The sequence below is a fragment of the Ovis canadensis genome, chromosome 19 (assembly GCF_042477335.2).
Source record: "Ovis canadensis isolate MfBH-ARS-UI-01 breed Bighorn chromosome 19, ARS-UI_OviCan_v2, whole genome shotgun sequence".
In the NCBI taxonomy this organism is placed as follows: Eukaryota; Metazoa; Chordata; class Mammalia; order Artiodactyla; family Bovidae; genus Ovis; species Ovis canadensis.
In genome coordinates this window covers 57652524-57671145 of record NC_091263.1, presented here as the reverse complement: position 1 = coordinate 57671145, position 18622 = coordinate 57652524, and the positions used below count along the sequence as shown (strand labels likewise).

Sequence of the window (18622 nt, the reverse complement as noted above, 5' to 3'; positions counted from 1 at the left end):
GCAAGGGAGAGGCTTTCTGCTGTCCTGTTTTGCCAGTTAGAGGGGGCTTCCCCGGTGGCTCAGATGGCAAAGAATCCACCTACAGTGCAGGAGACCTGGATTTGATCCCTGAGTTGGGAAGATCCCCTGGAGGAGGGCATGGCTCTAGTATTCTTGCCTGAAGAATCCCCATGGACAGAGGAGCCTGGTGGGCTACAGTCTGTGGGATCGCAAATAGTCAGATAGGACTGAGCGACTAAGAAGAGCACACAGCAGAAAGAATAGCTTCTTTGGATCTGAAGTTGGAACAAAAGAAAACCTTTGGAATTCATGTATTTTTTACTGAAGCTCTTCAGGAAATGCATTCAGCCTTGTAAATATACTGTCCTCAAGTCTGGTAGTCCAGCCCAGGGGTTATCATTAGCCCTGTTCTTCCCCCAAGCCAGAGAGTCTGTGGCAAAGATACTGGGATCTTAAAATCCGTGTTAACCTCTTGTGTGTCTGTTTTCTTTCTGGAAATATACACGAGACTGGTGATGTTGGTTGTCTCCATGGAGGGGAACTAGGTGGGATGCTTTTTTTCTGCGGATATACCCTTTTTATGCCTAATGAGTTTTGAACCATATCACTGCATATTACCTACTCAAAGCGTCTTTAAAGTTAGATTTTTAGAAGAATTTGTTGTTCTGGTTTAGTAGCTAAGTCATGTCTGACTCTTTTGCAACCCCATGGACTGCAGCATGCCAGGTTCCTCTGTCCTTCACTTTCTCCTAGAGTTTGCTCAAATTCATGTCCATTGAGTTGGTGGTGCCAACCAACCATCTTATCCTCTGTTGCCTGCTTTTCCTCCTGACCTCAATCTTTCCCAGCGTCAGGGTCTTTTCCAGTAAGTCACCTCTTTTCATCAGGTGGCCAAAGTATTGGGAGCTTCAGCTTCACCATCAGTCCTTCCAATGAATATTCAGGTTTGATTTCTTTTAGGATTGACTGGTTTGATCTTGCAGTCCAAACGACTCTCAAGGTCTTCAGCACTGCAATTTGAAAGCATCAGTTCTCTGGCACTCAGCCATCTTTATGGTCCAACTCTCATATCTGTACATGACTACTGGAAAAACCATGGCTTTGACTATATAGACCTTTTCTGGCAAAGTGATGTCTCTGCTTTTTAATATACTGTCTAGGTTTGTCATAGCTTTCCTTCCAAAGAGCAGGTGTCTTTTAATTTCCTGGCTGCAGTCACCATCCACAGTGATTCTGGAGCCCAAGAAAAAAAATCTGTCACTGCTTTAACTTTTTCCTCTTGTATTTACCATAAAGTGATGGGGCAGGATGCCATGATCTTAGTTTTTTGAATGTTGAATTTTAAGCCAGCTTTTTCTTTCTCCTTTTTCACTCTCATCAAGAGGCTTTTTAGTTTCTCTTCATTTTTGCCATTAGAGTGGTATCATCTACATATCTGAGATTGTTGATATTTCTTTTGGCAATCTTGATTCCAGCTTGTGTTTCATCCAGCCTGGCATTTCACATGATGTACTCAGCATGTAAGTTAAAATAAGCAGAGTAACACTGTACAGCTTTGTCGTACTCCTTTCCCAATTTTGAACCAGTCCATTCTTTTGTGTCTGGTTCTAACTCTTGCTTGTTGACCCCCCATATAGGTTTCTCAGGATTCAGATAAGATGGGCTGGTATTCTCATCTCTTTAAGAATTTTCCACATTTTGTTGTGATCCACATAGTCAAAGGCTTTAGTGTAGTCAATGAAGCAGAAGCAGATGTTTTTCTGGCATTCCCTTGCTTTTTCTATAATCCAACAAATGTTGGCAATTTGATCTCTGGTTCTCTTGCCTTTTCTAAACCCAGCTTATACATCTGGAAGTTCTCAGTTCATGTACTGCTAACACCTAGCTTGAAGGATTTTGAGAATAACCTTACTGGCATGTGAAATGAGCACAATTGTGCAGTACTTTGAACATTCTTGGGCATTGCCCTCCTTTGGGATTGGAATGAAAACTGACCTTTTCCAGTCCTGTAGCCAATGCTGAGTTTTCCAAATTTGCTTGCATATCGAGTACAGCATCATCTTCTAGGCTGTCTCTTTGTTCCATAGATCCATGTGTCTTTATGCCAGTATCACACTCTTCTGTAGCTTTGCAATAGATTTTTGATACAAATTTATTTATTTGCAATAGATTTTTGAAATCAGGGACTGTGAGGCCTTAGGTTCCAACCTTCAAGATCGTTTTGGTAATTTGGGATCCCTTGAGAATTGACATACTTGAAATATCCATCATGTTTATGTGTTCATTTAGTAATATACTTCTTGCTGAAAAATGCTAATGAGGTGAGTGGGTTGGGGATAGCAAAAGCGGGCAGGATAGGAGTGAAGTGGACAGCTTGTAAGTGATTTCCTTCCAGGAATCCTCCTTGATGAGCAGCCATTTCTTCGTTCAAACTGTGACTCGAGAGAACCTCCGGCCAGTTTCCTCTGTAGATTATGTACTTCTCTTTTTTCAGATCCCCACAAAGTTAAAAGAGGCATTGAGAATTGCCAAAGAATGTATAGAAAAGAGACTGATTGAAGAACAGAAACAGGTAAATCGCTAATAGTTCTTCTGTGCCTTTTGTTGTTTTAGCATCCCCACCCTCTGCTGTGGTGATCACAGTGATTTACTTTTAACTGATCGTTCATTCCTCAAACGTGTCTTGCATACTTGCTCTGGACCAGGCTCCATGTTCATTGCTGTGAGACAACTGAATACTTCACAGTCCTACCCCCAGAGAGCTCAGCCTGTGGCAGAAACAAATGTGCTCACAAAGGATGGTCACTGTTTAAGATCAGGGCAGACTGGGTGGTTGGGGGGTCATACATGTTTCATACTCTGATGGTTCTGGGGGCCATACTCATTTTCTCTAAGAGAGGAAAAGGCATGTAAGGACCTGAGGGTGAAGAGGGAATGGTCTTCATCTGCTTGCATACTCTTCTCCCTGACATTCAGACCCAGTGTGGAGGCAGACAGGCTGAGCACGGAAAGCGTTTTCATCCAGATAATTTGATTTGGCGAAACATGGTAGAAATTTTCATTAGCGTAGGATATGCTTACATTTGTGGTGAACTGTGGTCTCTTAAAGATCCACCAGCATCGAAGACTGACGAGAGCTCAGTCTCACCATGGATCTGAAGAAGAAAGGAAAAAGAGGAAGATTTTAGCTCGAAAGGTAAGCCCAGTGTCTCTGTGAATTCTTTCTTGTGAATGCTTGACTCCACGTGAGGAAAGTTCTAGGTCAATGATGTGCGTTTAGTTCATGATGGATCTCTGTGCTGTATCTTTCTGAAGGCTAAAACTTTACAGATGGCTGGTTAGTTGCTTCTCAACAAAAACCAAATAATAGTGTCAGCAGAGAAATGGACCATAGAATTTCCTGGCTTGCTGGGCTGATGATGGCCTTACTGTACTTGTGGGGAAGGGTTGGCCTGAGATTGTAAACTCAGCATTCTTGGTTTTTATTTCTCCCTTTAGTTTTGGCTTGTGGCTTCTTCACTGTTATGAGGCCCAGTATGACCTTGTGTGTAGCTAGTTTATAACTCTGCCTAGAAATGTTTATATTCTGATATGTTCATTCTTTGCTTCCTCCCCCCTTTCTTTTTTTTTTTTTTAAAGAAGTCAAAACGATCTGCTGTTGAAAATAATGAAGAGCATTCAGCAAAATACAGCAACTCCAATAATTCAGGTAACTGATTATAGGTTATAGTGGGGCCTGGGTCCCAAAGATTAGGGCCAGGAGCCTAGGTTCTTGGGTTCCTCTTACTGTATATAGCACAGGGAACTGTGCTGAGTGCTTTGTGGCAGGCTGGATGGGAGGGGAGATTGGGGGAGAATGGTGTATGTATGGCTGAGTCCCTTTGCTGTCCACCTGAAGCTGTTATAACACTGTTAATTTGGCTATACCCCAATATAAAATTAAAAAAAAAAGAGAGTCCCTGGGTTCTACTAGGCAGTGTGGTGACAAATGCAGAAAACAAAAGAACTCTGTCCCCAGGGAAGAGTTTCCATAGCATTGCAAGTCTCACAGGACTCATGTACTAGAAGGGACCTCAGAGCTTAACAGGCAATGAGCCTCTTCACTGATCGCGGGACTCGATCTGTCAAAGATGAGCATCAGCCCTGGAATAAAACCCCACCCAATAATGCAGTGCAAGGCCTCCTGCTTATCAGGAGAGGCTGCACTTACTGAAATGGCCCTAAATCCTGCCCTCTGCTCTGTCCCCACGTGGCAGACGGGCGCGCCCTCCTCCATTAAGGAAAGGTCTCCCCAGTGTGCGGGGATCGCAAAAGGAACATTCCAGAAGGGCGAGCAAGGCACAGAGAGCACTGTCCCTGCCCCCCCCCCCCCCCCGGCTGGCTTTGGGCCTTCATGTCCCCATCTCTGGAGATCAGATCAAGGGGCCCCCTGGGACCTTGCAGTTCTGCCTTTTGAGTCTGTGAAGTGAAGCCCCACATGGAGAAGGGAAGGTTTCATCCTCATAGGTGCAGCTTTGGCTCAGCCCTGGAGGCTAAACGAAGGGGATGGTTTTTGTTTTTTAGGTTGAGGGATAGTTGCACATACTTCCAGTCAGGATAAGGACCCAGTAGAGACAGAGAACCTGAAGATGCAAAAGAGAGAGTGATTGTTGAAGGAGGCAAGGTGAGAGAATGCTGGAAGGCCACGGAGTTAGGATCAAGAGCCCAGCTGTCAGTCTCAGCTTTGGAGCAAACCCATGCATCCTTTGCTGGTGTCAGGAGCAAGTGGAGAAGGTGAAGAGGCAGAGGCATTTAACGTGGAAGGGAGGGAAGAAATTGAGGGTGTTCAGATCTTTTCAGGGAAGTCAGTGAGGAAGACATCTCCCAGGGGCAAGAGAAGAAGTGAGGGGTGTGCAAGACCTAAAGGCTGGGCTGGCCACTGCCAGAGGATGCGGGCTGTGTAGGTAGAGCTGGAGCTGGAAGAGTTGGGGTGAGAGAAGATTCTAGACTCCGGGAGGGTAGGAACTATGCCAGCACCACTGCTTGGAGAGTCAAGCCAGAGAAGGGCTCAGGGGGAGCTAGCGGGGAAGAGAAGGAGGCCCTGGAGGTCCGTGTGAGGACCAGGGCTGGCTGCCTGGGGATGGAGGCTGGGAGAGGAGGAAGGGACTGGAGGCTATTGTGGCTCATGCATAATTTCAGAGTTGGAGGTCTGTTTTCTCATGGTTGATGGGGTTGACATGGGCCAGTCATTTTCATCATTAGCCTGAGGTTCGAGTCTTCAGTCAGCCTGTCACACTGGCAGACACTCTGTCAGATGTCTGCTTCTTATAAAGTGGAGAAAGCCTGGCTCAGTGTCTCCATCTGCCTGCTTGCAGGGCTCTATGCCAGATGCATAGGGGCTTCCCTCATAGCTCAGCTGGTAAAGAATCCACCCGCAGTGCGGGAGACCCCGGTTCAATTCCTGGGTCGGGAAGATCCGCTGGAGAAGGGCTAGGCTACCCACTCCAGTATTCTTGGGCTTCCCTTGTGGCTCAGCTGGTAAAGAATCTGCCTGCAATGTGGGAGACCTGGATTCAATCCCTGGGTTGGGAAGATCCCCTAGAGAAGGGAAAGGCTATCCAGTCCAGTATTCTGGCCTGGAGAATTCCATGGGCTGTATAATCCTTGGAGTCGCAAAGAGTCGGACACGACTGAGTGACTTTCACTTCTCTTCACTTATGCCAGATGCAGCCAGGTGGGAGGCTAAGGACTCCAAGACACCACCTCAAGGAGTTTAGGAAAGCCAGGAAGCTGTTGGTAGAAATGTATAGACCATCTCCAGACCCCACTGAGTCACAAATGCAAACCCTTCTCCCCTTTAAAACCCACGTTAGCACTACAAGCAGTGCCATATCACAGTGGGCTGGATTTTGCCATCTTTTTCAGTAAAACGCCTCCCATGTTTTATAGGAAGTGAGAGAATATGGCAAATAGTGGAAAGGGATTCAACCAGCGGGGGGGATGGTTTAATTAGGACATTTCTCTTTGTGCTCAGTGTCTGTGTGATGTGGATGATGGGAGAGATCATGGTAGGAGGCGCCCGCAGAACAGGTGGTGGCCTCTCAGTTACCTACAGGGACCTCTGGTGGTCCTTCGCTAGGACCTCCATGTGAGGGAAGGGGCTTGTGTGGGCTATTCTATCTGTTCACTGGGCTACTTCCAGGTTAAGTCAGGAGGGTGTATTCTGGGGATTTCTGAGCAGTGGAAGTGATGCTGGGGAATTAGGGAATATTTGAAATATAACAATGTTACTAGGTCCAGGAAAAGCATACAACCTATGGGAATATGCACCTTATTTTAAAAATGAGGGTATTTGCTGAACTTCAGGTAAGAAAAAGCCTGGGAAATCCACACACTGAAGAGGCTGATCCTATCCAGTTCAGTGTGCCTGCTGGTAAAATGGCACTTCCACAGGGAGCATTGCTGGGTGGATGCACTGGAGAACTCTCGCTTCCTTTGGAGAGGCCTCCACCAGACTGCCCTGCGCCCCTCCGTCACCTGTTCTTGGTACTGTCATTTGTCGTTCGTTACCCAGGGATAGGGGTTGGGTCCACAAGAGAGACTGTAGCCAACTGCATAAGCTGTTGGATGGCACAAGGTTGATTTCAAACCAGGCAGGCTGTGGGGAGCAGTGGGAGGCAGCGAGGCCTGGGGAAGGAGACGCGCCCTGCAGTGGGGTGAACGCCTGCAGTCATGGGTCCAGTCCCTGAACTCTGTCCCGCCTGCCTTTTCCCGCCAGGTCCACACGTGCAGCCAAGTGCAGAGGCTCAGGCAGTGGTGGGTCCCAGCTCAGGCCACATTCCAGATGTCTTTCTTTGGTCCCCATGAGGGTTTTCTCTGTTTTCTCTCTTAGCAGGATCTGGGGCCAGCTCACCTCTCACATCCCCGTCCTCGCCGACTCCGCCCTCCACAGCAGGTCAGTGACAAGGCGGAGTGACCTGCCTGCCTCCCCTTCTGCACCAGTGGGGAGAAGTGTGAGGCTCTTGCTCTTCTTGCCTTGGCTCAGACATTTGAGGTGTTAGAAGGGACCATCCTCCTCCAGAGAAACTAGTGGGGGTGCAGATCAGCAGTGTCACTTGGGAGAAACGAGGGTCTCGATTTCCAAACTCAGATTTCAAAGGGAATGGAATAGTTGGTTTTAGGGCCACTCACCCACCCCCTACCTCCAGCTCGCTCTCTTCGCTGTAAAGCCTCATGCAGGCTCCTTAGATCAGACCCTGTCTTGGTATAGGATCAGGCTGAACAAAGCAACTGCGCTGCTGCCCAGAGGCCCTGTCCTGCCAGGACTCTCTCAGGGAGCCCAGCCACACTGCTGGCTTTGTCACAGCGCAACTGGTGAAATGCACGCCTAGGAGTGAGAGACCCACGGAGCTTCTGATTTCCTGATAGTCGTCTGTGCTCTGTTCTGCTCTGCATTTCATCATCTGACTACTTTTCTGTGGCTAGCCAACGATTGTTTCACTTTTCTGACTTAAATCAGGTTTCTTGGAGTCTTTTGAAAAAATGTAAAGAGTTTCTTTTTTTTTTCCCAGGGAATAACCTCTAAATGTGTGTGGTGGCCTCATAACGCTATCTTTTTTCTTTCTTTTTGGAACTAACATCTCTCTCCTAACCACTTTGCAAGCCCCATAAAAATGCTTTGGGATACCAGGATCTCCTTTCACTCCTTAACTGAACCAGATGTTCTAGATGTCAGAGGAACTGGTTCTACCACTCAGATCTTGCCGGCTGTGTTTGGAGCAGTCTCTGCAACCATTTGAAGGGAGAGTGGGCTGGGGTTGATTTATGAGTTGACAATACCATACTCATTAAGGCTTAAAGTAGCACCCAGCAGCTACCAAGAGCATTACCCAACCCCTTTCAAATGCTTCTAACAGACCTTCCAAACAGAAAAAAAAAAGATGACCATCAAATGTAAGGAGACTGGTTTGAAGGGCTTACATCTGGCTGTCGGGTGTCTTGACCAGGGAGGCTAGTTACTGGTGGTTTGCTGTCGAGTGTTCTGGGGCCAGGGTTTATTTTAATAAAAGTGCCTGTCTCATGGAGACGTAATATCCTATATCCTGTCCGACTTTGTCAGCAGATTTTACAAGAAGGCCCCCACATATTGATCCATACAGAAAGTAGACTTCTTCTCTGTCTTTTGTAGAGGTGAGCGCTATAGGCTGATCAGAAATTTTTGGAGAGCCACTGCCCACGATCATGTTGAGCCATTTTCTAGTTGAGAGGATGGATATTAATTTCACACTGCTTAGACATATTAAGGAAATAGGAGAGAACTAACAGTGAGAATCCATGAAGCCTCCTTTAAGAAGTGAGGTGTCTGCTTAGAAGTGCAGACCACCTTGCTGTGTGCATTCGAGGTGGGCAGTTACCTGCCAGTTCTCATTTTTAAATACCTTGGAGAATTCAGTCTGTTTGGATTATTTTCGATGAATCCTCTAATCTGAGTTCTCAGTTGAGTTCTCAGTTCTGATGCAGTACCTGGTTTGCATGAAATGAGGCAACTTTTAGAATGAGAAGAAAAAGAGAAATCTTTTGTAATTAGAATCAGTGTTGGAAAAAACTTCATCTGAGGTGAGAGGGAACAGTCGGGAATATAGTTCCATGTCCTGAAGGGTAGTCACAAGTATTCAGAGGGAAACACACGTGAGGCCCCAAGCACAATGCCTGGCAGAGATGAGAGGTGCCCAGCAGGTCTTGGCTTTCTCTTTTCCTCTATGTCGTTTAATGTTTTATTGATGAAATGATTGACTCAGCCCCAGAGACTGTACTCTGACCTCTGCTGGACATTTATCGTTAATGCGACTCATAAAAATAATAACTGGCATTTGCCTATCAACCTAGCATTTAAGGCCCCAAGCAAGCCACCCACAGGGAGTTTATTCATTCAGCTACTTTAGATGCATTTATCCAGAGCCTGCAGTGTGCCTGGCACTGTGCTAATAAGTCCTGGGTCACAGAGATGAGCACGCAGACAAGGCCCAACTGAGTGGCCTGGCTTTGCCATCACCTCTCAGGAGCTCCAGAATGATAGATACTGATCAAGCAAATGCTTTCTTCAGGTCCCGCCCATGGTAACTTTCTCCCCCAGTAGTTCTTCTTAAATAGAGAATCTCCTCCTGAAAAAAACTACCAACAGAGCAGCATCTCGAACTTCTGTACTGTACAAGACCGCACAGGTGGTACCGTCATGCTGCCTTTCCCATGGGAAGTGCTCCACAAATCCTGGGGAAGATGGAGAAACTCTGTATGCAAAAACAAGACTGGGAGCTGACTGGGGCTCAGATCATGAACTCCTTATTGCAAAATTCAGACAAATTGAGAAAGTAGGGAAAACCACTAGACCATTCAGGTATGAAGTAAATCAAGTCCTTTACAATTTTACAGTGGAAGTGAGAAATAGATTCAAGGGATTAGATCTGATAGACAGGGTGCCTGAAAAACTATGGATGGAGGTTCATGACATTATACAGGTGGCAGTGATCAAGACCATCCCCACAAAAAGAAATGCAAAAAGGCAAAGTGGTTGTCTGAGGAGGCCTTACAAATAGCTGAGAAAAGAAGAGAAGCTAAAAGCAAAGGAGAAAAAGGAAAGATATATCCATCTGAATGCAGACTTCCAAAGAATAGCAGGAAGAGATAAGAAAGCCTTCCTAAGTGATCAATGCAAAGAAATAGAGGAAAACAATAGAATGGGAAAGACTAGAGATCTCCTCAAGAAAATTAGAGATACCAAGGGAACATTTCATGCAAAGATGGGCTGTATATTGTCACCCTGCTTATTTAACTTATATGCAGAGTTCATCATGCGAAATGCTGGGCTGGATGAAGCACAGCATTGATCCCAGTGATCAAGATTGCTGGGAGAAATATCAGTAACCTGAGATACACAGATACCACCCTTATGGCAGAAAGTGGAGAGGAACTAAAGAGCCTCTTGATGAAAGTGAAAGAGGAGAGTGAAAAGCTGGGTTAAAACTCAACATTTTTTTATTTATTTTAAGCTCAACATTTAAAAAACTAAAATCATAGTCTCTGGTCCCATCACTTCATGACGAATAGATGGGGAAACAGTGGAAACAGTGAACAGACTTTATTTTCTTGGGCTCCAAAATCACTGCAGATGGTGACTGCAGCCATGAAGTTAAAAGACGCTTGCTCCCTGGAAGAAAAGCTATGACTAACCTAGGCAGCATATTAAAAAGCAGGCACTTTGTTGCTTTGCTGACAAAGTTCTGTCTAGTCAAAGCTACGGTTTTTCCAGTGGTCATGTATGGATGTAAGAGTTGGACCATAAAAAAGCTGATTGTCGAAGAATTGATGCTTTTGAACTGTGGTGTTGGAGAAGACTCTTGAGAGTCCATTGGACTGCAAGGAGATCTAACCTGTCCATCCTAAAGGAAATCAGTCCTGAGTATTCATTGGAAGGGCTGATGCTAAAGCTGAAACTCCAATACTTTGGCCACCTGATACGAAGAACTGACTCATTGGAAAAGACCCTGATGCTGGGCAAGATTGAAGGTGGGAGGAGAAGGGGACAACAGATGATGAGATGGTTGGATGGCATCACCAACCCAATGGACATGCGTTTGAGCAAGCTCTGGGAGTTGGTGAAGGACAGGGAAGCCTGGCGTGCTGCAGTCCACGGGGTCACAGAGAGTTGGACATGACTGAGCGAATGAACTGAACTGAACTGGGTGAGGGCAAGGCTTTCAGCCTACTCACTGCCTGGGCAGCCCTTATTTAGACTGGTCCTTTCCCTTTCAGGACAGGCGGCCAGGCTTCTCACTGGGCTCATCTCTCTTGCTGCCTCTCTGCACGCTACCTGTCTTACTGCTGGAATCACAATTTACTCCAATTTATGTTGACTCATTGGAAAAGACTCTGATGCTGGGAGGGATTGGGGGCAGGAGGAAAAGGGGACAACAGAGGATGAGATGGCTGGATGGCATCACCGACTCGATGGTCGTGAGTTTGAGTGAACTCGGGGAGATGGTGATGGACAGGGAGGCCTGGCGTGCTACGATTCATGGGGTCGCAAAGAGTCGGACACGACTGAGCGACTGAACTGAACTGATGTCTTTACTTCTAGGCCACATTTATGCTGTATCTGGAAACTAAATCAAGCATAGTGTTAATATCTTCTGGCTTTATAATATGCGATTGTCTCAAGAAATGAAGGAAAAGTCTTCATTTTCAAGGGCTAGCATTGAAAAGGAATTCCTGCTGAAGTTAGCCTCTCAAACCCAGCTCCATCTGGGAGTCCTTGAGATCTACATCTTGGCCTGCAGAACCTAAACTTGAGGGTTACCACTCTGTAGTTCTAGATAGAACCTTGGAGAAGACACTTGACCTCCCTGGGCTTCAGACTTCAAAATCAAGTGAGGCCCCATAGGGCTCCTGGGCATGGAAGCCCTTTTGTCCCTTGTTTCTTGTAGACCAGACACCAGCCTCCATGACCTTCCCTGAGTTTCAAAGGGTAGAGTTGCTAATCAAGGGAGGAGCATCCAGAAACCTGCTGAGACAAGATTAAGCCCTGCACACACCTTAATCTTGTCAGGGACCCCACCCTTAGACTCTTGTTACAAAACCCCTCACCAAATCCCCTGTGGGTAGAGATACACCTCTGCCTGGCAAACTAATAAAGCTGTCCTTTTCTGTTTTCACCCAGAGAGGTTTGATTTAGTTAGATTTAGCGCGGGTGTACAGAGAGGCAGAGCTTTCACATCAGCTTTCCATTTTTAAACAAAGATAGCAACAGTGCCTGTCTAGTGGATTTACTATGAGGATCCAGAGAGTCCCGGGCCTAAGAGGTTAGAGCAGCACCTGATACACAGTCAGTCTTCAGGGCACTGTGAGTTACTGGGAGACCTTGAATAAGTAGATTTCTGGGTTTGGGTTGTTGTTTATTTGCTAAGGGACGTCTGACTCTTTCTTGACCGCATAGACTGCAGCCCGCCAGGTTTTTTTGTGCCGGGGATTTCTCAGGCAAAAATAATGGAGTGGGTAGCCATTTCCTTCTCCAGGGGATCTTCCTGACCCAGGGATCAAACCCTAGTCTCCTTCTTGACAGGAGTATTCTTTTGGGTTAAAAAGGCAAAAGGGAGAGGGTTAGAGGAGCCCATCTCAGTTCTTTCTAATCAAGCATCCTCTAAACCCACTGTTTGCTGGAAAATAACATCATTTATACCAGTGGCTCAGCAGGTAAACAATCCTCCTGTAATGCAGGAGATACAGGAGACATGGGTTGGATCCCTGGGTCAGGAAGATCCCCTGAAGACGGAAATGGCAACCCACTCCAGTATTCTTGCCTGGGGAATTCCACGCACAGAGGAGCCTGGCAGGCTAGTCCGTGGGGTCATAAAGACACAGCTGAGCACACACACACCTACATACATAAACCCACTGTGGACCCACCCCTGGCAGTTTGCTCAGCAATAGATCAATTGAGGCAAGATCAGTTTGACAGCATTGACTTTCTTCCTGAAATCATCAGTTTTAAAAGCATTTGTGGTAACTAAGGGTGGTTTTAAGCTCAGTTACTTTCAGGACAGGGCAGAAGAGACAGGTGTTTCTAAGCAAAGGAGTCTTACTCTTCTGAGTCCTTTCCAGCATTTGTGTAAGGGCTGGGGCCTCTCCTGTTTCTCTCTGAACCTCCCTGCCCAGGGCCTTTTCTTGAAATCCTTACTAGATTGATGGGAGAAAGACTAGAAAGATTTCCTTAAGTTTGTAGGCAGTTCTGTTGGGTAGGGTGGCATTCTCGAAAGCCTTTTGTTTTTTTCCCAGTGAGAACATTCCTAGCACTTTCTTTTTTCTAAAGTGTATGTTTCCTGCCTCTAGCAGGTCATTCTTTCAGGAACTTTGAGATACTTTATTCTGACTGATTTCTGGGTCAGTGTCACCAGCCAGTGTTTACACTCTGTATTCATGGAGCTGAGTGGTTTAGAAGGTCCTGATTTACATGCAGATATTTGCTCCTACTCTCCCTTTGGGAGGAGACAGGCCTGCTGTCTTGGTATTGCGCGCCCGCGTGTGTGCATGTGTGTGTGTGTTTAAAAAGATTGTGTGTGTGTTTAAAAAGATTGTATGTGTGTGTTTTTAAAAAGATTGTGTGTGTGTTTTTAAAAAGACTGTGTGTATTTTTTTTAAAAAATTGTGTGTGTGTTTAAAAAGATTGTGTGTGTGTGTTTTTAAAAAGATTGTGTGTGTGTGTTTAAAAAGATTTGCAAAAAAAAACAAAGATTTGTAATAGAGCATAAAGAGTATTTGGGGAAATCTTAAGTAAGCAGGAAACCCAAATTATTATTGTTGTTAATAATCATATTTCACATGTTTTGAGTGCTTATTTTGTCCTAGGCACTGTTCTAGGAGATTTATAGTTATTGTTTTATTTAATCCTCATGAATACCTTCCTATCCAAGGAGCAGGGATTATACTTATAGCTCCATTTCACAGACAAAGACACTGAGGCTCTAGTGGACCTTGACTGCTGTCGCGCAAGTGGGAGGTCCTGGAGCCAGGATCCAGTCTTGGTTTCTGTCCTGCTCAGCTCCCTGATTTCTCCTGAGCACCTGCTCTCTCGGTGCACTGCAGGGCCTGTGCTGCTAACAGCTGTGCTTGGCTGGCGTGATACGAGCCCTGAAGTAAGCGCTAGGAGCCCCGGGCTTGGGACGCAGCTCCCCCACTCTCTGGGTGACCTTGCACAAGTAATATCCATTCTTTGAAGCTGTCTTTTAAGAGAATTCCTGGTCTTTATGAGGTAGATAATGTACACAGGGCCTGATAAGCAAGAAAGTACTGTGAAGGTAAGATGTGAATACCTTGCAAGAGAATTCTAGCCCTTCTTGCTTGCAGTTTATCATTTTTAAGCAATAATTTTGAAGAGAGAGAGCTGGCGGTTCGTAGAAGGCCAGTCTGTGAGAGTGACTGAAAAGAGGGAAGTTTGTGCAGGACTGGAGGAGGAGGCAGAGCAGGACCTTGTGGGCACAGAATGACCGAGAACTTGAGTAACAGGAAGGAAGCTTTAGGATAAATAAGACACAAACTATGATGTGTAAAATAAGCTACCAGGATATACTGTACAACACAGGGCATATAGCCAAAATTTTATGGTAACTGTAAGGGGAGTATAGCCTTTAAAAACTCTGAATCACTATATTGTACACCTGTAACTTATATAATATTGTACATCAACTGTATTTCTGTAAAACAAATAAATAAGATACAAGAAAAGGGAGAAATTCTTTTAGAATGTTGGAGCTCCCAGGATTTATCTAGCCACATCAACGTCTGAAACCCACTGTAAACTCAGAATAGACATCTATGGCCTTAGAAATCGCCTCTTTTTCTCAAAACCACATAAAGCAGTTTCCATCTTTGGGATGAGGAGGTCTGTCCTGTGGTGCTTCTCTAAACAGTGTGTTAGTTCTGCTCTGCTGCTGGCCTGCAGCCTTCCTCCCTGCCTGCAAGACCAGTGTATGAGCTCCTTCCCTGGGTCCTCAGTTGCTGGAGTGGGGTGGGCAGGCAGTGGCCCCAGCATCCTCCCTGAGCTACCCCAGGTCAGTGGTCAGCCTGCTGCACCCCACATGGGCCTCTGACCGGCCCGTTCTCAGAGGAAGGGATTCTCCTTTAGGCGGGGGAGCAGGTTGGTTCATTCAGAACTCTGGGATTCACTGTCAGGGAAAAGGTTATCTTTACATTTAACCTGGAATCTGGTCAGTTAAAAGGAGACAGGGAAAAAAATGTGTCCTGTTTTTTTTTTTTTTTCTTTGTGTCCTGAGGCTTCCTTGATCTTTGGTCCCCTGGCAGTGAAAGTGTCAAGTCTTAATCCCTGGACTGTCAGAGAATTCTACCCCCCGCCCTTTTTAAAAATAGTTCTCTAGTCTTAAGAGCACCCCATTCCAGTGCTCTTGCCTGGAAAATCCTATGGGTGGAGGAGCCTGGTTGGCTGCAGTCCTTGGGGTTGCGAAGAGTTGGACACGACTGAGTGACTTGACTTTGACTTTTCACTTTCATGCACTGGAGAAGGAAATGGCAACCCACTCCAGTGTTCTTGTCTGGAGAATCCCAGGGACGCCAGAGCCTGGTGGGCTGCTGTCTCTGGGGTCGCACAGTTGGACACGACTGAAGCGACTTAGCAGCAGCAGTCTTAAGTAGATGCTGATGCCAAAGCCAAAACTCCAAAACTTTGGCCACCTGATGCAAAGAACTGACTTATTGGAAAAGACCCTGATGCTGGGGAAGATTGAGGGCAAGAGGAGAAGGGGGGTGGCCGAGGATAAGATGGTTAGATAATGTCACTGACTCAGTGGACATGAATTTGAGCAAACCCAAGAGGATGGTGAAGGACAGGAAAGCCTGGTGTGCTGCAGTCCATGGGGTCACAAAGAGTTGGACATAACTTAGTAACTGAACCACGAACAAGTGTTAAGTAAGCTACTTCTGCTCACTGCCCTGTTTAGCCTTTGGATCTAAGCGCCTTCAGGGAAGGGGCCCCATGTTCCTGCCCAGGTTAGACTTCCCAGTGCTTCTGCTCTTTCCAGCTTTAAAAAGACACATCTCTATTTCAGACTATAGAAGACTTGTGTGGAAAAGTGATCAGTTCTCATTGTTCTTCCCTCTTCGTAAACTGGCCTTATTTAGTAATAGAACTAGGTACACTCCCAGGACCCATTCCACTTTCCAGGGGAGATAAAACCATGATGGGTCTTATGAATAGCACCTAACTGGTTCAGAAGAAAGAAGTAAAAAGAATGAAGAGGAAAGTGACTCATCGGCTACTCTGTTAGTATTAATATGTTTGCCATGTTCTTAAGAGGGTCACTGTCGTATTTACAAACCGTGCTTCTTGTGATTCACTTAAATATACCCTAGTTTGCAATGAGAATAATCAGCATGTGATTCAGACTAATCTTTTATTGTCTCTATTTGATTAAATGACACTAAATAATGTCACTAAATAATGACACTGAATAATGACTTGTGTCCCCTCTCTCTCTCTTTGCTATTTTCAGTAGAGCATGCACCATTTTGAACGTGAATTTTCGGTAAAGTAAGCTATACTGATTTTTCTAACTTTAAAGATGCTCTGTTTCTTTCTGTGAAATGGGACATTGTGTCTAGATCACTGAACAAACGGGAAAGCTGATTGGAGACGATTTCTTTGTCTGGATATTTAAATGAAATACAGCATCTTTAAAAGGCGCCCCAGTGACTTCATTTACATGCATTTCATTTTCATCATGACCTTCAAAATTTTCATTTTCCACTCTGATTTTAGTTTTAAAATACAGCCCTAAAACCTACACATCAACTGCATGGCATTTTGGTATTTTAATTTTGGAAGCCAGCATCTCACAGTCCTGTTGTTGCAAACGTGCTGGTTCCTTGTTACTCTGATGAAAGGGAAAGGACGTTGGGCAATTGCATTCCTGGTCACAGGGAAGCCACTTACTGACTTTATAACTGATATTAGGGAAAACTCCTTTTTTTAAGCATCCTTAATAATAATTAGGACATGAATACAGCCTCCCCATCTTTCTGAGGTAAAAGGCAAAGGCAGTTTCAAACAGCTGGGGGCTGCCTGCTTCGGAGGTCACTGGCTTCCAATTCCCTCTGAGGGTAGCTGGTAGGTCTGGTGTTGGTCTGAAGGCCAGGTGGTCTCTCCTCCCGAGTGTGGGGACCATGAAGGAACCCAGACCCACAGGCAGTAGTTGACTTCCCACTGTCAAAGTTGGCCCAGGGAAAGGGACTCTGAAAGGTCCTGTTGACACAGCTGGGGAAGATGTTTCTGGCAAGGTGTTTCTACCTGGATCTAACCTATGATCTTGCTGCAGCAGTCTATGGCCTGTTTCAGGGCCACTGCTGGGCTGCCAGGCTCCCATTTGGGGTACTGGGGAGGGTGGAACAGTTAACTCTCCGGGTTTTTGTCTAAGAGAAGGTGAGATTGGACAGATCATGACTGACCTGGTTATCACTGTAGATAAGCTGTCTTTGAGCATTCCTCCACCTAGGGTGTTGGAGGCCAACATTTTTGAAAGCTAGATGCAGTTGGCAGTCTACTTTGGAATCTGGTGGTGTCCGCGACCTGGGGATGGGGCTTTAGGAGGCCTCTGGAGGGGCACTCACTCACATCTGGGAAGTAGGGGAGCTCAGGCATCAGGCAGTTGTCACAGATTCGTCACAGGCCCAAGAGTCAACTCTGAATTTGGATGCTGGTAACATTCCCCCCGCTCCCACATTATTAGCCACGTGTTATAGCTTAAGTCCCAGTGAACCTTTAAAGGAATTTTGTGGACCACAGAAGAGGCAAAAAAAGAAAAACTAAAAAAGGACAAAAAAAATCGACGGGACCTGTAATTGGACTGTGAGTCCCTGGGGGTATTTTTGCCTTCTCCAAGGTCAAGTGTTGACCTTGACCTTCAGACCTGGACCTCCCTTCCATCCACCTTCCTGAGGTTTCTGAGCTGGTCCTGGGCCTGATCCTATGTATGGAGATTTGCCCTGGTTGTTGCAGGCCCAGCGAGGAGAGGCGGACCTCATGGGACATGGGGCCCTTTATGATTGGTCTGGCCGTCTGTGAGGGCACCTCTGGTGACCCTATTTTTTTCCCTTTGGATGAGCAGACTCTCCTTGCACAGCCCCCAGCTGCACAGGTTACCCTGTGGCACTTTGGACAGTTTATTTATTTATGCTACCTACATATTAAAAGCAATTCATTTAGACAGTCTTAGCCTTTACTTCGGAGAAGGCAATGGCACCCCACTCCAGTACTCTTGCCTGGAAAATCCCATGGGTGGAGGAGCCTGGTGGGCTGCAGTCCATGGGGTCTCAAAGAGTTGGACACGACTGAGCGACTTCACTTTGACTTTTCACTTTCATGCACTGGAGAAGGAAATGGCAACCCACTCCAGTGTTCTTGCTTGGAGAATCCCAGGGATGCTGGAGCCTGGTGGGCTGCCATCTCTGGGGTCGCACAGAGTCAGACACGACTGAAGTGACTTAGCAGCAGCAGCAGCCTTTACTTGGACAATGAGGGTCTGTTTCCTGAGCACCACCCCAGTCTCCAAACTGTGGTAGTGAATGTGCGCTTCTCATTTTGAGCGCCAGGTAGTAATGAGGCTACAGACCAGGATTGGTTCCGCAAGAGGGCCGAGCAGGTTGGTTCTGTGCCAAGATGGCAACCTGTACCAAGTCTAGTTCCTGAGGCACATCTCTAGCCTCCCAGAGTCCTGGGCTAGAAGGGTGGCTGGTCTCTGCATAGTCAGTTCCATGCCTCTAGTAGAACAAAGTGCTGTTGCAGCCCTGTCTTCTGACTCTTCTGCTGGGGTCAAAGCCCAGAGCTGGGAGGCAGAAATGCTGGCGCTCATTCCAGTCCATGTTGGGCCCTCCAGGTCAAGTCCAGTTCTGCTGCCCTTTTCTGGCCATTGGCTGAGAGTGCTGGGGAGGGGCAATGGGAGGGTATTGGCATCCACTCAGTCCTCTGGGCTCTGCAGTTGCTTTCCAACAGGCTTCAGAGGCCATCTCCCCTCCTGGTATTTCATTGGTCACTTTCCAAGAACACCCTTCAGAGGAATGCTTATATGACACACCGGTTTTCCCT

At 46.3% G+C, this 18622-nt stretch overlaps 1 protein-coding gene across 11 annotated transcripts in view; it reads left to right on the top strand.

The window, feature by feature from the left end:
* The window catches only part of PXK (PX domain containing serine/threonine kinase like), an 82828-nt gene that overhangs the window by 61463 nt on the left and 2743 nt on the right, over nucleotides 1-18622 (top strand). Inside the window, exons 14-18 of one of the 11 annotated variants that reach the window (XM_069560524.1) lie at nucleotides 2495-2572; nucleotides 3110-3196; nucleotides 3640-3709; nucleotides 6875-6934; nucleotides 16038-16067. In XM_069560524.1, the coding sequence (XP_069416625.1) occupies nucleotides 2495-2572; nucleotides 3110-3196; nucleotides 3640-3709; nucleotides 6875-6934; nucleotides 16038-16054 (312 nt within the window). In that variant the 3' untranslated portion in view covers nucleotides 16055-16067. Of the gene's footprint in view, nucleotides 1-2494; nucleotides 2573-3109; nucleotides 3197-3639; nucleotides 3710-6871; nucleotides 6935-16034; nucleotides 16073-18622 lie in introns of all 11 variants that reach the window. The other 10 variants (XM_069560523.1, XM_069560522.1, XM_069560521.1 and 7 more) reach the window with 10 other exon arrangements.